This window comes from Anolis sagrei, chromosome 9 (genome assembly GCF_037176765.1).
Source record: "Anolis sagrei isolate rAnoSag1 chromosome 9, rAnoSag1.mat, whole genome shotgun sequence".
In the NCBI taxonomy this organism is placed as follows: domain Eukaryota; kingdom Metazoa; phylum Chordata; class Lepidosauria; order Squamata; family Dactyloidae; genus Anolis; species Anolis sagrei.
The window spans coordinates 24,952,485-24,971,580 of record NC_090029.1 but is presented as its reverse complement, the minus strand read 5'-3'; the positions used below and the strand labels follow the sequence as shown (position 1 = coordinate 24,971,580).

Genomic DNA, 19,096 nt, shown 5'->3' with positions numbered 1-19,096 from the left:
AGAAGAGAAAGAGGTGAAGAGGGTGAAGAGGATGGAGAAGAAGAGGATGAGGAGAAGAGGGTAAAGAGGAAGGAGTATAAGAGAAAGATGAGAAAAGAGGGAAGAAGAAAAAGGAGAAAATTGTGAAGAGGAAGGGGAAGAAGAGAAAGAGGAGAAGAGGGTGAAGAAGAAGAAAAAGGAGAAAAGGATGAGAAGAGGGTTAAGAGGGAGGAGAAGAAAAGGAGGAGGAGGTGAAGAAGAAAGAGGAGAAAAGGGTGAAGAGGAAGAGAAGGAGGAGGAGAGAAAGGCGAAGAGGGTGAAGAGGATGGAGAAGAGGATGAGGAGAAGAGGGCGAAGAGGAAAGAGTAGAAGAGAAAGATGAGAAGAGGGTGAAGAAGAAGGGGAAAGGAAGAGAAGCAGCGGAGGAGGAGGAGAAAGAGGAGAGGGTGAAGAAGAGGAATGAGAAGAGAAAGAGAAGGGGTGAAGAAGAAAAAGGAGAAAAGAGTGAAGAGGAAGGAGAAAAAGAGAAGGAGGAGAAGAAGGTGAAGGGGAAGGAGAAGAAGAGAAAGAGGGGAAGAGGGTGAAGAAGAAAGTGTGGAGAAGGAGAAGAAAGAGGAGAGGGTGAAGAAGAAAGAGGAGAAAAGAGTGAAGATGAAGGAGAAAAAGAGACAGAGGAGAAGGTGAAGAGGGAGGAGGAGGAGAGGAAGAGGAGAAGAGGGTGAAGAAGAAGGTGTGGAGAAGGAGAAGAAAGAGGAGAAGGGGTGAAGAAGAAAAAGGAGAAAAGAGTGAAGAGGAAGGAGAAAAAAAGAAGGAGGAGAAGGTGAAGGGGAAGGAGAAGAAGAGAAAGAGGGGAAGAGGGTGAAGAAGAAAGTGTGGAGAAGGAGAAGAAAGAGGAGAGGGTGAAGAAGAAAGAGGAGAAAAGAGTGAAGATGAAGGAGAAAAAGAGAAAGAGGAGAAGAAGGTGAAGAGGGAGGAGGAGGAGAGGAAGAGGAGAAGAGGGTGAAGAAGGTGTGGAGAAGGAGAAGAAAGAGGAGAGGGTGAAGAAGAAAGAGGAGAAAAGAGTGAAGATGAAGGAGAAAAAGAGAAAGAGGAGAAGAAGGTGAAGAGGGAGGAGGAGGAGAGGAAGAGGAGAAGAGGGTGAAGAAGAAGGTGTGGAGAAGGAGAAGAAAGAGGAGGAGAGGGTGAAGAAGAAAGAGGAGAAAAGAGTGAAGATGAAGGAGAAAAAGAGAAAGAGGAGAAGAAGGTGAAGAGGGAGGAGGAGAAGAGGAAGAGGAGAAGAGGGTGAAGAAGAGGGTGCCGAGAAGGAGAAGAAAGAGGAGGAGAGGGTGAACAAAAGGAATGAGGAGAAGAGAAAGAGGAGAAGAGGGTGAAGAAGAAAGAGGAGAAAAGGGTGGAGAAGAAGAGAAAGAGGGAGGAGGAGAAGAAAGGAAGGCTTGTTGCGTGCGGCGCATGCGCCTTTGCACATACACCTGGGGGAGGAAGAGGAGGAGGAGGAGGAGCTTCCTCACTCCTCCTCCTCCTGCTCTTCTCCTTCCTCCTCCTCCTCCTCTTGCCCGGGACTCCCTCGCTCTCCTCTCCCTCTCATCCTTTGCAAGCCCCGCTCTGCCTGTGCCTGCTCTTCTGCCTCTCCTCCTTCCTCTCCCTCGCCATGCCCAAGAAGAAGCCCCTTCCCATCCAGCTCAACCCGGCGCCCGACGGATCCGCTCACAATGGGACCAGCGCGGCCGAGTGAGTCCGGGCAGAGAGCCTGCCTCCCAAGTCAAGGGTTCGAGGCCGGGGTGCCTCCAGGATCCATACCATGATCAATAGTATTTACAGTGATGATGATTTATTTCTTATCCACCTCTTTCCATGGATCAAGGCAGGGAGCAGCAATGCACTATGTTGTTGGGTTGCTGTGAGTTTGCCAGGCTGTCTGGCCATGCTCTAGAAGCATTCTCTCCTGACGTTTCGCCTGCATCTATGGCAGGCATCCTCAGAGGTTGTGAGGTCTGTTGGAAACTAGGAAAAATAGATTTATATATCTATGGAGACAGTACTGTTGTCTGTTGGAGGCAAGTGGGAATGTTTGATTAGTATTGAATGGCTTTGCAACTTCAAAGCCTGTTTGGGAGGATCCTTTGTTGGGAGGTGTTAGCTGGCACTGATTGTTGCCTATCTGGCTCCCAATATTTAAAAAAAAACCCTCTAAAATCAGGACAGCAAATAGAGCCCCCAGTGGCGCAGTGGGTTAAACCCCTGTGCCGGCAGGACTGAAGACCAACAGGTCGTAGTTTGGAATCCGGGATGAGCTCCCTCTATCAGCTCCAGCTCCTCATGCGGGGACACGAGAGAAGCCTCCCATAAGGATGATAAAACATCAAAACATCCGGGCGTCCCCTGGGCAACGTCCTTGCAGACGGCCAATTCTCTCACACCAGAAGCGACTTGCAGTTTCTCAAGTCGCTCCTGACACAACAACAAAAAAGGACAGTAAATAAAGAATAATACTCAAAAAGCAAGGGAATTCCAGACAAGCCAAAACACCTGGGGATCCACAGGTTGAGAACCAGAAAGTGGGGAACAACAACATACTATAGTATTATTATTAATAACTAGCCGCCCCCTGCCAGGCGTTGCTGTGGCCCAGTGTGATTCTTGGAAAATAAAGTAATGAGAAAGTGTTGATTTCTGATATATGTAATTTCTTGATGCTTGTCGGTAAATAGTATTCCTTGTTGTTTCTTTGTCAGTGTTGATGTAGAGATTGTCTGGTTTGCTTACTCTGGAACATACAACATACAATTGTCCTACTTTGGGGGTTCCTTTCAAATCTATGATACTATATCTGTCATATACATGTGTGTGTGTGTGAATCATATCTATCTATATCTATGGCTGGATGGCTCTTTGTCAGGAGGGCTTTGATTATGTTTTCTTGCCCCGGTGAAGGGAGGTGGACTGGATGGCCTTAAGGCAGCATTTCTCAACCTGGGGGTCAGGACCCCTGAGGAAGTCGTGAGAGAGTGTCAGAGGGGTCACCAAAGACCACCAGAAAACAGTATTTTCTGTTGGTCATGGGGGTTCTGTATATGAACTTTGCCCCAATTCTGTCGTTGGTTGGGTTCAGAATGCTCTTTGATTGTAGGTGAACTATAAATCCCAGTAACTACAATTCCCAAATGTCAAGGCCTGTTTTCCCCCAAACTCCCTCTGTGTTCATATTTGGGCATATGGAGTATTCGTGCCAATTTTGGTCTAGATCCTTCCTTGTTTGAGTCCACAGTGCTCTCTGGAGTAGGTGAACTACAACTCCAAAACTCAAGGTCAGTACCCACCAAACCCTTCTAGTGTTTTCCATTGGTCATGGGAGTCCTGCGTGCTAAGTTTGGTTCAGTACCATCATTGGTGGAGTTCAGAATGCTCTTTGATTGTAGGTGAACTATAAATCTCAGCAACCACAACTCCCAAATGTCAAAGTCTATTTTCCCCCAAATTCCATCTGTATTCATATTTGGTCATATGGAGTATTCGTGCCAATTTTGGTCTAGATCCTTCCATGTTTGAGTCCACAGTGCTCTCTGGATGTAGGTGAACTACAACTCCAAAACTCAATGTCAGTACCCACCAAACCCTTCTAGTGTTTTCCATTGGTTATGGGAGTCCTGCGCGCTAAATTTGGTTCAATTCCATCATTGGTGGAGTTCAGAATGCTCTTTGATTGTAAGTGAACTATAAATCTCAGCAACTACAACTCCCAAATGTCAAGGTCTATTTTCCCCCAAACTCCATCTGTATTCATATTTGGGCATATGGAGTATTCGTGCCAATTTTGGTGGAGTTCAGAATGCTCATTGGTGGAGTTCAGAATGCTCTTTGATTGTAGGTAAACTATAAATCTCAGCAACTACAACTCCCAAATGACAAAATCAATTTTATTTTTAGTGATGGTCACTCCTTGGGTTAGTAGTAGGTGTCTTGTGGCCAAATTTGGTGACAATTCATTCAGCGGATTTTGAGTTATGATGTCACTTAAAACAAACAGATAATTTATATGTATAGAAAGATAGATAGATATTATTATTATTATTTACTATTATTATTATCTTTATTTATTCCCCTCTTTTTCCCCCCACGAGGAGACTCAAAGCATCCATTTAAAAGAACACATAGGATCAATATGTATTGAAACACGTTTAAAATCCATCATTACGATTTGTAATTTAGAATATATAGTAAATAATAGTAAATAAAATAGTAAATAAACAGAACCCCCTGGATTGCAAATTGTCCCAAAGCAAGGAGGGCTCACTGGCTTTCATTTATACCCGGTGGCTTTAGCTTCCTATTTGAAGTGGGAAGGAAAATATAATGGCACGCTTGTGAAAGTCATGCTTTCTGTCGCCAACTCGGAATGTTTCTTCCTTTTCCTATTACTGTTTTGCAATGAATTGTGTGCAGGAAACGCCACTTTCAACACAAACACCTGCAAGAATGCCTTCTTCGCACAGCTTCCGCTTCCTTCTCTGTGCTGGGACCATTTGGATCAATGTAGTTTCTGCTTGCTTGAGAGCTCCTACTGAAATTGCACTAACTCACACCATACCTATCATCTACCATAAAACTCTGCATTGATTTGATATTCATATGATTCATATGATGAAAATAAAGCCATTCAATGCCAATTGGCACAACTTCATGCAAAATTTCCACTAAAGATTGATGTCATTTTAGTATCCCGTTTAGATTACTGCAACGCTCTCTACGTGGGGTTGCCTATGAAGACTGCCCGAAAGCTCCAACTAGTCCAACGTTCGACAGCCAGAATGCTAACACGAGCAGGGTACAGGGAGCATACTACTCCTCTGTTGCGCCAGCTCCCCTGGCTGCCAATTAGCTTCCGAGCACAATTCAAAGTGCTGGTGTTAACCTATAAAGCCCTAAACGACTCCGGCCCAGTTTACCTGTCCAAACGTATTCTCCCCTATGAACCATCTAGGTCGTTAAGATCGTCTGGAGGGGCCCTGCTCTCGGTCCCACCAGCCTCTCAGGCGCGCCTGGTGGGGACGTGGGACAGGGCCTTCTCGGTGGTGGCCCCTCGACTCTGGAAGTCTCTCCCACTGGAGATCAGAACTGCCCCGTCCATTCTGTCGTTCAGAAAACGGGTGAAAACCTGGCTATGGGGTTTGGCTTTCTACGAGTGAATCAATATTTCTGTGATCAGATAGATGATGATGAATGATGGACAAGGAATTCACTATGACGACTGACCATTGTTATTATGTAATTGCATTTTGCTGCTATAACGTTTTAATTGAATACGTTGTATGATTTTTTAATGATTGTTTTGTGATTTTATTGTTGGAAACCGGCCAGAGTCCCCCGATAGAGGGGACAAGACAAAATTGCTAAATAATAATAAAATAATAATAATAATTTCTTCCAGATTTTATTATAATATTTATTTAAAGTATTATTAATTTTTTTTCTGGTTGCTTGAGAGTTCCAGTTACCTGAGAGTCTATTTGAATGAATAAATAAATATATGTGTGTATGTAAGTGTATATGTATATGCATGTAGGTGTATATGTATGTGTATGTATATGTGCATATTTGTGTGTGCTTGCATATATATGTGTGTGTCTGTCTGTATGTGTGTATGTGTATATGTATATTTCTGTGTTTATATGTGTATATGTATATTGTGTATATGTGTGTGCTTGTGTATATGCATATATGTGTGTTTATGTGTATATGTATATGTGTGTAGGTGTATATGTATGTGTATGTATATGTGTATATTTGTGTGTGCTTGCATATATATGTGTGTGCCTGTATGTGTGTGTGCATGTGTATATGTATATTTCTGTGTTTATATGTGTATATGTATATTGTGTATATGTGTGTGTTTGTGTATATGCATATATGTTTGTTTATGTGTATGTATGTGTATATGTATATGTGTGTAGCCGTATATGTAGATGTGTATATGTGTATATTTGTGTGTACTTGCGTATATGTGTGTATGTATGTATGTGTGCTTGTGTATATGTGTATGAACGTATGTGTATATGTATATATGGTTTATTTTGGAGGGTTTTAAAGTCTGTTGTGCAGGTTTTTTGTGTGTTTTTAAGGGTGATGGACACTCATTGGCGTGATTGGTGTCTTGTGGCCAAATTTATTTATTATTATTTATTTATTTACTTTGCTTATATACCGCTGTATCTCAAGCCCGAAGGCGACTCACAGCGGTTCACAAACAGTAAAACAGTAGAAACAGCAGTGGTTCCATACAACATATAACAATTGACTTAACACATTATCCATAAATTACCAATAAGCAATTACAATGCACAATTATTACAAAAAACAACAACCGTACCCAATCTTCTCATCATCCAAGCGTAGTCCAGGTTCGTCGTCCATTGTTCCATTCCTATGTTCCATTACCAGATTGCACTAAATTACTCAAACGCCTGCACAAACATCCAGGTCTTCACCTTTTTGCGGAATACCATTAGAGATGGTGCTAGTCTAATGTCCGTAGGAAGGGCGTTCCACAGCCGAGGAGCCACCACCGAGAAGGCCCTATCTCTCGTCCCCGCCAGCCGAGCTTGAGAAGCAGGCGGGATCAAGAGCAGGGTCTCCCCGGAAGATCTCAAAGTCCTGGTGGGTTCATAGGCAGAGATGCGGTCAGATAGGTAGCTTGGGCCGGAACCGTTTAGGGCTTTAAAGGCCAACGCCAGCACTTTGAATTCAGCTCGGTAGCAGATCGGTAGCCAGTGGAGTTGGCGCAACAGGGGGGTTGTATGCTCCCTGCGCTCTGCTCCTGTTAAAATCATGGCTGCCGAGCGTTGGACTAGTTGGAGCTTCCGAGCTGTCTTCAAAGGCAACCCCACGTAGAGAGGTTGGTGTCAATTTGGTGTCAATTCGCTGAGTGTTTTTTGAGTTATGTTAATCCCACAAACGAACATTACATTTTTATTTATATAGATTTTAATATTTGTTGAGTTTTCTAAAGATTTATTTATTTATTCCAATAGACATACATTTGTTGCCTATGGTGCAATACTTTCCAGCTATTAGTGTTCCATAATCATTTCTCAGGTAATATATTTTCTTTAAGGGGTCATGGTCTTCTATTGAAATAGTACAAGATATCATAAGCTCTAACTTAATATCCTCCTTCATCCTTGTCTACATCTTATAGGATCCTCTGTATCAGTGTTTCTCAACCTTCCTAATGCCACAACCCCTTAATACACTTCTTCATATTGTGGTGACCCCCAACCAGAAAATTATATTTGTTGCTACTTCATAACTGTGATTTTGCTACTGTTATGAGTCGTAATGGAAATATCTGACATGCAGGATGTATTTTCATTCACTGGACCAAATTTGGCACAAATACCCAATACGCCCAAATTTGAATACTGGTGGGGTTGCGGAGGGGTTGATTTTGTTATTTGGGAGTTTCAGTTGCTGGGATTTATAGTTCGCCTACAATCAAAGAGCATTCAGAACTCCAACAACTATGGAATTGGACCAAACTTGACACCACAGAACTCCCATGACCAAGAGCAAATAGTAGAAGAGTTTGATGGGCATTGACCTTAAGTTTTGAAGCTGTAGTTCACCTCCCATCCAGAGTGAACTGTGGACTCAAACAATGATGGATCTGGACCAAACTTGCCACGAATACTCAACATGCCAAAATGTGAACACTGGTGGAGTTTGGGGAAAATAGACCTCGACATTTGGGAGGAGTTGTTGCTGGGATTTATAGTTCGCCTACAATCAAAGAGCATTCTGAACTCCACCAACAATAGAATTGGGCTAAACTTCCCACACAGAACCCCCATGAACAACCGATAATATGTGTTTTCTGATGGTCTTTGGTGACCCCTCATGACCCCCCCCCCAGGTATTCCGACCCCCAGGTTGTGAAAGCTTGTTTTCTGCTTCCCTGGAGACTAGGACGCGGAACAATGGCTTCAAACTACAAGAGAGGAGATTCCATCTGAACATGAGGAAGAACTTCCTGACTGTGAGAGCCGTTCAACAGTGGAACTCTCTGCCCCGGAGTGTGGTGGAGGCTCCTTCTTTGGAAGCTTTTAAACAGAGGCTGGATGGCCATCTGTCAGGGGTGATTTGAATGCAATATTCCTGCTTCTTGGCAGGGGGTTGGACTGGATGGCCCATGAGGTCTCTTCCAACTCTTTGATTCTATGATTCTATGATTCTATGAAATACATTTTTAGTTTCATTTTACATTGAGACGTTGACTCATTGGTTGCCAATAATTAACAAAGTTCTCTAATAGTTCTCCTCTTAATAGTTGTTTGTTGTTTTTAACATTTTGGATTTTAACGTATTTGTTTATTTTTTGATATTTATATGTATGGCATCAAATTGTTGCCTGTTGTAAGGCCGCTCTGAGTCTCCTTTGGAGTGAGAAGGGCAGGGTACAAATGTGGTAGATAAATAAATAAATAATAGTCTGCCATTATCCAAGGGGATGATGATGATGATGATGATGATCATGATCATGATCATGATAATAATAATAATAATAATAATAATAATAATAATTGTCAAGAAAGCCAACCTGATTGGAATGTCTGACTATGGAAGCATCCACACTGTAGACTTAATGAATTTTGAGCCCACATTAACTGCTAGGACTCAATGCTAGGGGATGATAGGAGTTGTAGTTTGACAAGTTCTTTTATATTCTGTTCTATTAACATCACACTTTTCCATCTCTCAAAAGAAGACACAAACAGTGGATACCAAAACTCATGAATCTGGGCACCACAATTCAAGAGAGATATTGACAAGCTGGAATGTGTCCAGAGGAGGGCGACTAAAATGATCAAGGGACTGGAGAACAAGCCCTATGAGGAGCGGCTTAAGGAGCTGGGCATGTTTAGCCTGAAAAAGAGAAGGCTTAGAGGAGATATGATAGCCATGTATAAATATGTGAGAGGAAGCCACAGGGAGGAGGGAGCAAGCTTGTTTTCTGCTTCCTTGGAGACTAGGATGCAGAACAATGGCTTCAAACTACAAGAGAGGAGATTCCATCTGAACACGAGGAAGAACTTCCTGACTGTGAGAGCCGTTCAGCAGTGGAACTCTCTGCCCCGGAGTGTGGTGGAGGCTCCTTCTTTGGAAGCTTTTAAACAGAGGCTGGATGGCCATCTGTCAGGGGTGATTTGAATGCAACATTTCTGCTTCTTGGCAGGGGGTTGGACTGGATGGCCCATGAGGTCTCTTCCAACACTTTGATTCTATGATTCTATGATTCTATGGATGCTGTAGTCTTTTGTGTGTGTGTGTGTGTGTGTGTGTGTGTGTGTGTGTCAGGAGCGACTTGAGAAACTGCAAGTTGCTTCTGGTGTGAGAGAATTGGCTGTCTGCAAGGACGTTGCCCAGGGGACGCCAGGATATTTTGATGTTTTATCATCCTTTGTGGGAGGCTTCTCTCACGTCCTCGCATGGGGAGCTGGAGCTGACTGAGGGAGCTCATCCTCACTCTCCCCGGATTCAAACCTGCGACCTGTTGGTCTTCAGTCCTGCTTGCACAAGAGTTTAACCCACTGTGCCACTGGGGTTCCAGTCTAATTATTATATACAGTGGCACAGTCCCTTATATAAAATGGCTAAATCGGGGCTTACTTTCGGAATTTTTAATAATATTCTCAAAGCATTGAATCCGTGGATATGGAGAACCAACTGTACTCTCCAACTCTTCTTCTTATATATACCCCGCTTTTTCTCTCCGCAAAGTAGACTCAAAGTGGCCGACACTAAAAGCATTTCAACTCAATTTAAAAGCAGCAGGATCACTTCCCTTTCCTTCTTTCTTTCTTCCCTCTCTCTACAGTAGTGCATATCACACAAATCCAATCTAATAATGGAACGGTTTGCAATTAAATAACACACTCCAAATCCAGCTTTAATCCCTGTTTGCTGTTAAGTACCTAATACTTCATTTCCTATAATAACAACATTTTGAGATAGGACTGGCTGCTGTTTTGACCTTTGAAATAAGGATCTGAGGGGTCACATATCCATTTTTGCCTTCCCAGTTCTACACTTTGTCTTTCCTTTCCTTACTTTGGTTTCTGTTTTCTTCCTCCTCCCCCCTCCCTTCCTTCCTTTTTTCCTGTACTTCAATTCTTCCTCTCCTTTCCCTTCCTTCCTTCCTTTCTTTATCCTCTCTTTCTTCCCTCACTCCCTCCTTTCGCTTCCTTCTTCCTTTCCTTTCTCCTTCCTTCCATCCATCCATCTTTACTCCTTTACTCCCATCTCCTTTCCATTTTTCCTTCCTCCCCTTTCTTCTCCCTTTCCTTTCTCCTTCCTTCCTTCCTTCCTTCCTCCTTCCTTCTTTTAATCTTTCCTCCTTTCCTCTCCTTCCATTTTACTTTCCTTCCATTTTCTTCTTTCCTTCTTTCCATATTTCCTCCTTTCCCCCTTTACATTTTACTTTCCTTTCTCCTTCCTTCCTTCCTTCCTTCCTTCCTTCCTTTTATTTCTTCTTTCCTTTCCTTCTTACTTTTCTTTCTCCTTCCTTCCTTCCTTCCTTTCATATTCCTTCCTTTCCTTTAATCTCATTCCCATGTTACTTTTACTTCCCTCATTTCCTCTCCTTCCTTCCTATAATCTTTCCTCCTTACCTCTCCTTTCCATTTTACTTTTCTTTGTTTTTCCTTTCCTTCTAACTTTCCTCTCTCCTCCCTCCTTCCCTTCTTCCTTTTCTTTCTCCTTCATTCCTTTATTCTTTCCTCTTTCCCTCTCCTCTCCTTAGCATTTTACTTTCACTTCCTTTCCTTCCTTCATTTACTTTTTTCTTCCTTCTTTTCTCTCATTTTTCCATTTTACTTCCCTTTTTCTTTCTTTCTTTCCTTCCTTCCCTTTCCTTCTTCCTTTCCTTTCTCGTCCCTACCTCCTTTCCTTCTTCTTTTCCTTTCTCCTTCTTTCCTTCCTTTCATCTTTTCCTCCTTTCCCTTCCTTTCCTTCTTCCTTTCGTTTCCTTCTTCTTTTCCTTTCTCTCTCTCTTCTCTTTTCCTTCTTACTTCCCTTTCTCCTTCTTTCCTCTTTCTCTCTCCTCTCCTTCTTACTTTTCTTTCTCCGCCCTCCCTTCTTTCTTTTCCTTCCTAGTTTTTCCCCATCATTTCCTTCCTTCCCTCCCTCTGCAAAGGGAAGCATTTGAGGACACATTGCCCCGAAGGGAGGGCCCATTGCCAGCTGCTCTTTGCAGGAAGCGGCCAGCTGTTCGCAGAGGAAGGAGACACGTGTGCCGTTCAGTCAGAAATCCCCGTGGAATGTCCAGAGAGAGGGAGAGAGAGAGAGAGAGAAAGAGATCTATGGGTCAGTCTCTGGCAGCATGCAGCCATTTAGAGTCTCCTTGTGGAGAGAAATAGCGGGGGTTATAACAATAATGGAAAAAGGCATCCCCATCATAATTAGTTCCACTACAGCTATTTGGTTTTGAGTTCTTCTCGTAAGCCTGGGCTTAGGGAAAGAGAATCCCAACCTCCTTTAGAACTTCCGATAGGAAAGGGTTCTAGAGTCAGCATTCTCTTTGGTTGAGGACCAGATCCTTGTTTCATACTTATTTTAAGAATGCACTCGCTTGCACAGTGGTTAAGCGTGCCAGGGGTGCGATGCCAAGTTGTCTTAACGCGGAGACGTGTCAGTCGGGAGGAATGCTCATCAGCACACCTACGCACCTGTTGCCGCATGCCAACGTAGGAGGCGGCTGACGGTGCAATTTGCACGAACAATTCCCAGCCAAGAGAGATTTCAAGGCAGGATCCTCATGGCGACCGGAACAAAAGCAGATTCTGATGGCTTCATTAACAATGTAGTTTTATTCACGCACACACATACATACACATGTACACTCATGTAGAAGTCAAGGGCAGGTTCCTTTTTAGATAATGGTTAAGGTACAGTGTCTGCAATGACTCATGGATAAGTCATCCCAGGCTTGGGGTGGGGGGGTTATCTTTTGACTGAAATGTCTAGGGTTATACATGGAAATATACAGTGTATATATGTGTCTGTGTGTATATATAACTATCTATCTAACTATCTCCTGTTCAAGGAGCTCCACTGGCTGCTGTTTATTTTCTGAGCCCAATTTAAGGTGCAGGTGCTTACCTACAAAGCCCTGAACGGTTTGGGACCACCCTACCTACGTGACCGCATCTCCATCTACGAACCCACGCGTTCACTTCGGTCATCTGGAGAGGCCCTGCTCGTGATCCCGCCTGCGTCACAAGCGCGCTTGGTGGGGACTTGAGACAGGGCCTTTTCTGTGGTGGCCCCCTGACTCTGGAACGCCCTCTCAAAAGATCTTAGACAGGCCCCTACACTGGCAGTCTTCAGAAAGAACTTGAAGACCTGGCTGTTCCGATGTGCCTTCCCAGATTAGGAATTTCCAATACCAAGTCCTAGAAGCACTTTAGTAGAACTGAGATTGCTGCACACTGCACACTGCACTTACTTTATAATCCTACATACCTCCTGCCACATCAGCACTTTTAATCTTGTACCCATTACTCTGGCCTGGCCCAGTTTTATAGTGTCTTGATGTATTGTTTGTTGTTTATACTGCTTAACTGTTTTTAATTTGCTTTAGGTATTGTATTGTTGTATTGTGTTTTGAGGCCTTGGCCTATGTAAGCCGCATCGAGTCCTTCGGGAGATGCTAGCGGGGTACAAATAAAGTTATAATATCTATCTGCTTATCAATCTCTCTGTCTATCTATCTACTCTTTCTTTCTTTCTTTCTTTCTACCTATCTGCTTATCTGTCTCTGCCTATCTGTCTGTCTATCTATCTCCTTGCCTATCTATATATCTATCTGCCTATCTATCTATCTATCTATCTATCTATCTATCTATCTATCTATCTGCTTGTCTATCTGCCTATCTATCTCTCTGTCTGTTTGTTTGTCTATCTATCTATCTATCTAGCTATCTATCATCTATCTATCTATCTATCTATCTATCTATCTATCTCTGTCTTTCTATCTATCTGCTTGTCTGCCTGCCTATATGTCTGTCTATCTATCTATCTATCTATCTATCTATCTATCTATCTATCTATCTATCATCTATTAGCCCATCTGCCTATCTATTCATATGTATGTCTGTCTATCCATCCATCCATCTATTTATCAGCCTATCTATCTGTCTGTCTCTACTTGTCTGTCTGTCTATCTATCTATCTATCTATCTATCTATCACCTCATCTACCTATCTATTCAACTGTCTATCTATCCATCCATCCATCTATCAGCCTGTCTGTCTGTCACTATCTACTTATCTCTCTGTCTCTCTCTCTCTACCTGCATGTCTGCCTGTCTATCTGCCTATCTATCTCTCTGCTTGTCTTTCTATCTATGTGCTTATCTGCCTATCTATCTATCTATCTATCTATCTATCTATCTATCTATCTACCTTTCTATCTATCTTCCTACTTTTATCTCCCACTCATCTCCCGCCTTTCTCCCAACCTGCGCTATGGCATGTTCTCTGGAACATTAGTTGTTTGTTGCTGAGACCTGACAATCCACTGGTGCATCTACACTGTCAAACAAATGCAGTTTGACACCACTTTCACTGTACTTTGGTAAGGCACCAATACCCTTTTGCAGTGAAGGCTCAATACCTTGTGGAACCACAGGTCCCACGACTCGGACTGCATTTCATTCTACATCAGGCATGGGCGAACTTTGGCCCTCCCTCCAGGTATTTCGGACTTCAACTCCCACAATTCCTAACAGCCTGCCGGCTGTTAGGAATTGTGGGAATTAAAGTCCAAAACACCTGGAAGGAGGGCCAAAGTTTGCCCATGCCTGATGTAGAAGAAATTTAGTCTGACGTCAGAGCTCCGGGTGGCGCAGTGGGTTAAACCCCTGTGCCAGCTGGACTGAAGACCGACAGGTTGCAGGTTCAAATCCGGGGGGAGGAGGATGAGCTCCCTCTGTCAGCTCCAGCTCCCCAAACAGAGACATGAGAGAAGCCTCCCACAAGGATGATAAAAACATCAAATCATCCGGGCATCCCCTGGGCAACATCCTTGCAGATGGCCAGTTCTCTCACACCAGAAGCAACTTACAGTCTCTCAAGTCGCTCCTGACACAACAACAAAAAAAAAGTCTGACGTCGCTTTCCAGGTTCTGAATGTTGTTTGTATGGTGAAGCAGAAGTCCAGGGCAGAGGAAATGGAGCATCTCCTGGCCTGGAGCATGATTACGCAGAGCACCACGTGACCCTCCTTTGGCTCAGCTGCCACTAAACCAAAGCAAAGCTGCTTTGGGGAGGGAAACAGAAGCCGGTGGATGTGCCTTCGAGAGCCTGAGCGGCTTATTCTCTCTCCTGCGGGTCGCACTGGCGTTGGGACATTGACAATGCAAACCCTGCTAAGGATTGCCAGCCTCTAATGTAGTGTCAAGGCAAGGAGTGCATCTACACTGGAGAATTAATGCAGTTTGGCACCCCTCGAAACACCCACCTACTTATCTGCCTCTCCTCAAGGTTGGGCACGACACAGTTAAAGCACACACAACCATAAAACATTGTGCAAAATACACATTTCTGTTAAATACAAGTATTAACATACACAGAACAGAAATTAAAATACTGTAAATACAAGCCATGAGTTTAAAAGACATCATTCACCATGGACTGGGCTGAAAGAGAAAGGTTTCATGGTATTCTTTGATGTTGGCTATTTGTTTGGAACCATTCTGCTTAACTCTGTTTCAATGCCGATACGTTGCAGGTTTTGCATTGTCTTGTTTTTGATGTTCCAAGCCGCTTAAGAAAATGGGACATGAGTTTAAAGTGGTGTCAAACTGCATTCATTCCGCCTGGGTTTAAATTACAATAGATTCAAGAAGGATTTCCTGACCGTAATAAGAGTTGTTCAACAGTGGAACTCTCTGCCTCGGAGTCCAGTGAAAGTCCCTTCTTTGGAGGCTTTGAAACACAGCCTGGATGGCCAACTGTCAGGAGGGCTTGGATTGTGCGTTTTCTGCATGAAGGCAGAAGGGGGTTGGACTGGATGGCCTTTGGGGGGACCCTTCCAACTCTATTATTCCATTATTCTATAAGCCTTCCATTGTTTGACTTCCCTTTTGTCTCGAGGCATGTTTCACTGAAGCAGAGATGGGAAGGAAATGCAAGTGTGTAGCTGGTTATGTAATCGGCCACAGAATTGGCACAGAGAAGCATATAAAATATTTACACAGGCTTTCTGCCATGTGCAGCCGCATCCTTCCTTTCATCATAGCCTTTCTTACTCCAATGTTTATCCGGATGTGCTCTGGATAACAACTCCCATAATCCCACCCTCTGCAAAGTGGCGCATTTTTGCCTCAAAGTGTGTAGTTCTATTATTATTATTATTATTATCATCATCATCATCATCATCACCATCACCATCACTACCATCATCATCATCCTCACTAATATTATGAATATTATTTATATCCAGCTTCTTTTCTCCCAAAGGAGACTCAAAGTGGCTAATTCTTAAAATAATGCAATATGTCAGTTTGAAACCGGATGCATGCAAACATTAAAATAAAATTAAATAGGATTTTAGCTTATCTCATGGAGTGATACAGTTTTGACATCTGAAATGCCAATACATTTATTTATTTATGCCTTTTGTATGCTGCCATCCTCACCCCGAGGGGGACTCAGAGCGGCTTACAAGAGATATACATACATACAATATATTATATTATTAGCATAGTACAATATCAGTATTAAATATTATTATATTGTACTATGCCATTATATTGTAATATTATTAGTAATATTATAATATAAATATCTGATTATATATTATAAGTAGGATTATATTGCATTACATTATAATATTATAAATATTATATGTATATACAATATATTGTATTAAATTACATTATATTATATTATTAGAATAGCATAGGAGAAAAGATGGAACTGTCTTCTACCCCAAAATACTCCAAAATTCTGAAATGGTCCACCTACATGGCTCGATAGGAACACTTGTGCTTTCTGGTGATACACAAATATTGCATGAAATCACTGTCTGATTATGTGCATAAGGTGTACAGGATGCTTAAATTAATATCATGTCTAAATGTAGGGCCCATCTCCAAGATATCTTATAATGCAAATGCTAGTATTCCAAATTCTGAAAGAAATCTGAATTCCAAAACAAGTTTAATCCCTTGCATTTTGGAAAGGGGATACTCAATCTGTAGGAGCTTTTTTTAGGGCCACCCCGATAATCTCTGCATTGTATTAGAGACGTTGCAACAAGCATTTCCGAATGGAAAGATGAGTAAAATGTAGTCTGCGGGATGTATGCAACTACTGGATCCCAGTTCTACTCCATTTTGCTCATATTGTGTGATTCCAACGTATGCTGCGTGTAATAAGCAAGCACCCAGTTCCAAACTAATGTGTTGTCTGCAAGGATCTGGTTTGTGTCTCCATTTAAAGGCCATTTCTTCCCTTGTTTCCGGTTCAGGACAAATCTGGAAGCCCTGCAGAAGAAGCTGGAGGAACTGGAGCTGGACGAGCAGCAACGAAAACGCCTGGAGGCCTTTCTGACCCAGAAGCAGAAAGTCGGGGAGCTGAAGGATGATGACTTTGAGAAGATCAGCGAACTGGGAGCTGGAAATGGCGGTGTGGTCTTCAAGGTCTCCCACAAGCCCTCGGGCCTCATCATGGCCAGGAAGGTGAGCTCAGATGGCGACCTTACCAAGCCATGGATGGGGCAGTCTCACAACGAGACAACCTCCTCAATTGGGAGCCATTCGAGGTCTATTTCCAACTGCAATTTGTGGGCACACTTGTCTCCTGTCCTGATGAACGTCTGCTCCTGGTGGTTTTAGGGACTTAGATCTAGGTCTTCCAAGCCAACCTCCCCCAAATTCATGCACTTTGCCTCCATCTACAGATTTTGGATGCTGTCTCTCTCTCTCTCTCTCTCTCTATCTATCTATCTATCTATCTATCTATCTATCTATATATATATATATACACACACACACACACACACACATACATATACACACACACACATACATACATACACACACACAGAGATATATATATATATAGGCTGTACCCGCCACGCGTTGCTGTGGCAAACCTTCCCTCACTCTTTCTCCTCCTTCTTTCTTTCACTCCTTCCTTCCCTCTCTCTTTCCTTCCCTCCCTCTTTTTCTTTCTCTTCTTCTTACTTCCTTCTCTACCTGTTTCTTTTCTCATTTCCTTTGCTCTTTGGTTCCATCTTTCCTTGTCTCTTTCCTTCCTCCCTCCCTCCCTCCCTCCCTCCCTCCCTCCCTCCCTCCCTCCCTTCCTTCCTTCCTTCCTTCCTTCCCTCTTTCTCTCTTTCGTTCCTTCTCTCCTTCCTTCTCTCTTTCACTTTTTTATTTCCTTCACTCCTTCCTTCCTTCTCTACCTTTTTTCTTTCCTTCTCTCCTTTCCTCCCTCCTTCTCTCCTTCCTTCCTTCTCCATCTTTCTTTCTACCCTTCTTTCTCTCCTTCCCTCCTTCTTTCCCTCTTTCTCTCCTTCCTCTCCCACCTTCTCTCTTTCCTTCTCTACCCTTCTTTCTTTCCTTCCTTCTCTCCTTCCCTCCTTCTTTATCTCCTTCTCTCCTTCCTTCCTCCTTCCTTCTTTCCCCCTTTCTGTGTATGTGTTTTCCATGTGTATATGCATATATGTGTGTTTGTGTGTATATATATATATATGGTTTTGCACATGCATAGTAATTTTTGGGTTTTTTTGGCTTTTTAAGTCCCTTTTGCTATGTTTTTCAGTGTTTTTATGCGTGATGGTCACTTCTTGGCCTGATAGGTGTATTGTGTCCAAATTTGGTGTCAATTCATCCAGTGGTTTTTGAGTTATGCTAATCCCACAAATGAACATTACATTTTTATTTATATCGATATCATAGAGAGAGAGAACAAAAGTATCCCCAAACTGCCCACTAGCTCAACACTCAAACAAATAAATCAAGCTCAGATGTATGGACTGCGAGAAACCTCGTTTCTGGAATTTGCCAGATGTACAGTTCTGATTTGGAAAAACCGGTAATTCTTGTTGTTGTTTGGTGAGGGGCCCCCTTGCTATCCATTTAAAAGGTGAATTGCTGCTCCGTGAAACTTCCAAGAAAGATTGTTCATAGGAACAGAAGGGCCAGAAGCAAAAAGGACAAAGACAACCAATAATAATAATAATAATAATAATAATAATAATAATAATTTACCTTAGTTATTTGTATGTAGCCTTTCTCTGGATATAGGGACCCAGGGCATCTAATAATAGCTACAACACAATTCAAATAAAAATTAGTTAAAATATCGATATAAAAATACAAATATTGTATATATTCGAGTATAAGCCGACCTGAATATAAGCTGAGGGACCTAATTTTACCACAGAAAACTGGGAAAACATATTGACTTGAGTATAAGCCGAGGGTGAGAAATGTAGCTGCTACTGGTAATTGTCAGTAGGTTAAATGTTTTTGAGTATTTACACAAAACTGTAATTTAAGATAAGACTGCCCAACTCTGATTCAACCATTATTCTAACCTCCTTCAATGTAAATGTGCTTATTACCTATTACCTATAATGATAGAATAAAATAATAAATGTAATAACATGTAATAAAAATAATAATTGAGTAAATAATGGAAATTTAATAATAATAGTAATAATAATAAAGTAATAAATGTAATAATAACAATAATAGAGTAAAATAGTAAATGCAATAAATATAACAATACAGTAAAATAATGTAAATGTAATAATAATAGAGTAAAATAATAAATGTAATAAAAATAATACTAATAACAGAGTAAAATAATAAATAACATTGACTCGAGTATAAGCCGAGGGGATTTTTTTCAGCCTAAAAAAGGGGCTGAAAAACTAGGCTTATACTCGAATATATTTATTTATTTATTTATTTCGAGGTTTTATATACCGACCCTCTCACCTTCAAAGAGGGATTCGGACCGGTTCACAACATGTGTTAACATACAAAAAATATACAATAACAACACAATGCCACTTCATTACACGATTAAAATATCAGCACCATACACAT

The 19,096-nt window shown here is 42.1% G+C and overlaps 1 protein-coding gene across 1 annotated transcript in view; it reads left to right on the top strand.

Annotated features, from left to right (window-relative positions):
- The first annotated feature begins 1,447 nt into the window (after nt 1–1,447).
- Nucleotides 1,448–19,096, top strand: part of MAP2K1 (mitogen-activated protein kinase kinase 1) — a 39,240-nt gene continuing 21,591 nt past the window's right edge. Inside the window, exons 1-2 of the mRNA XM_060755365.2 lie at nt 1,448–1,707; nt 16,504–16,714. Coding sequence (XP_060611348.2) covers nt 1,628–1,707; nt 16,504–16,714 — 291 coding nt within the window. The 5' untranslated portion in view covers nt 1,448–1,627. The remainder of the gene's footprint in view (nt 1,708–16,503; nt 16,715–19,096) is intronic.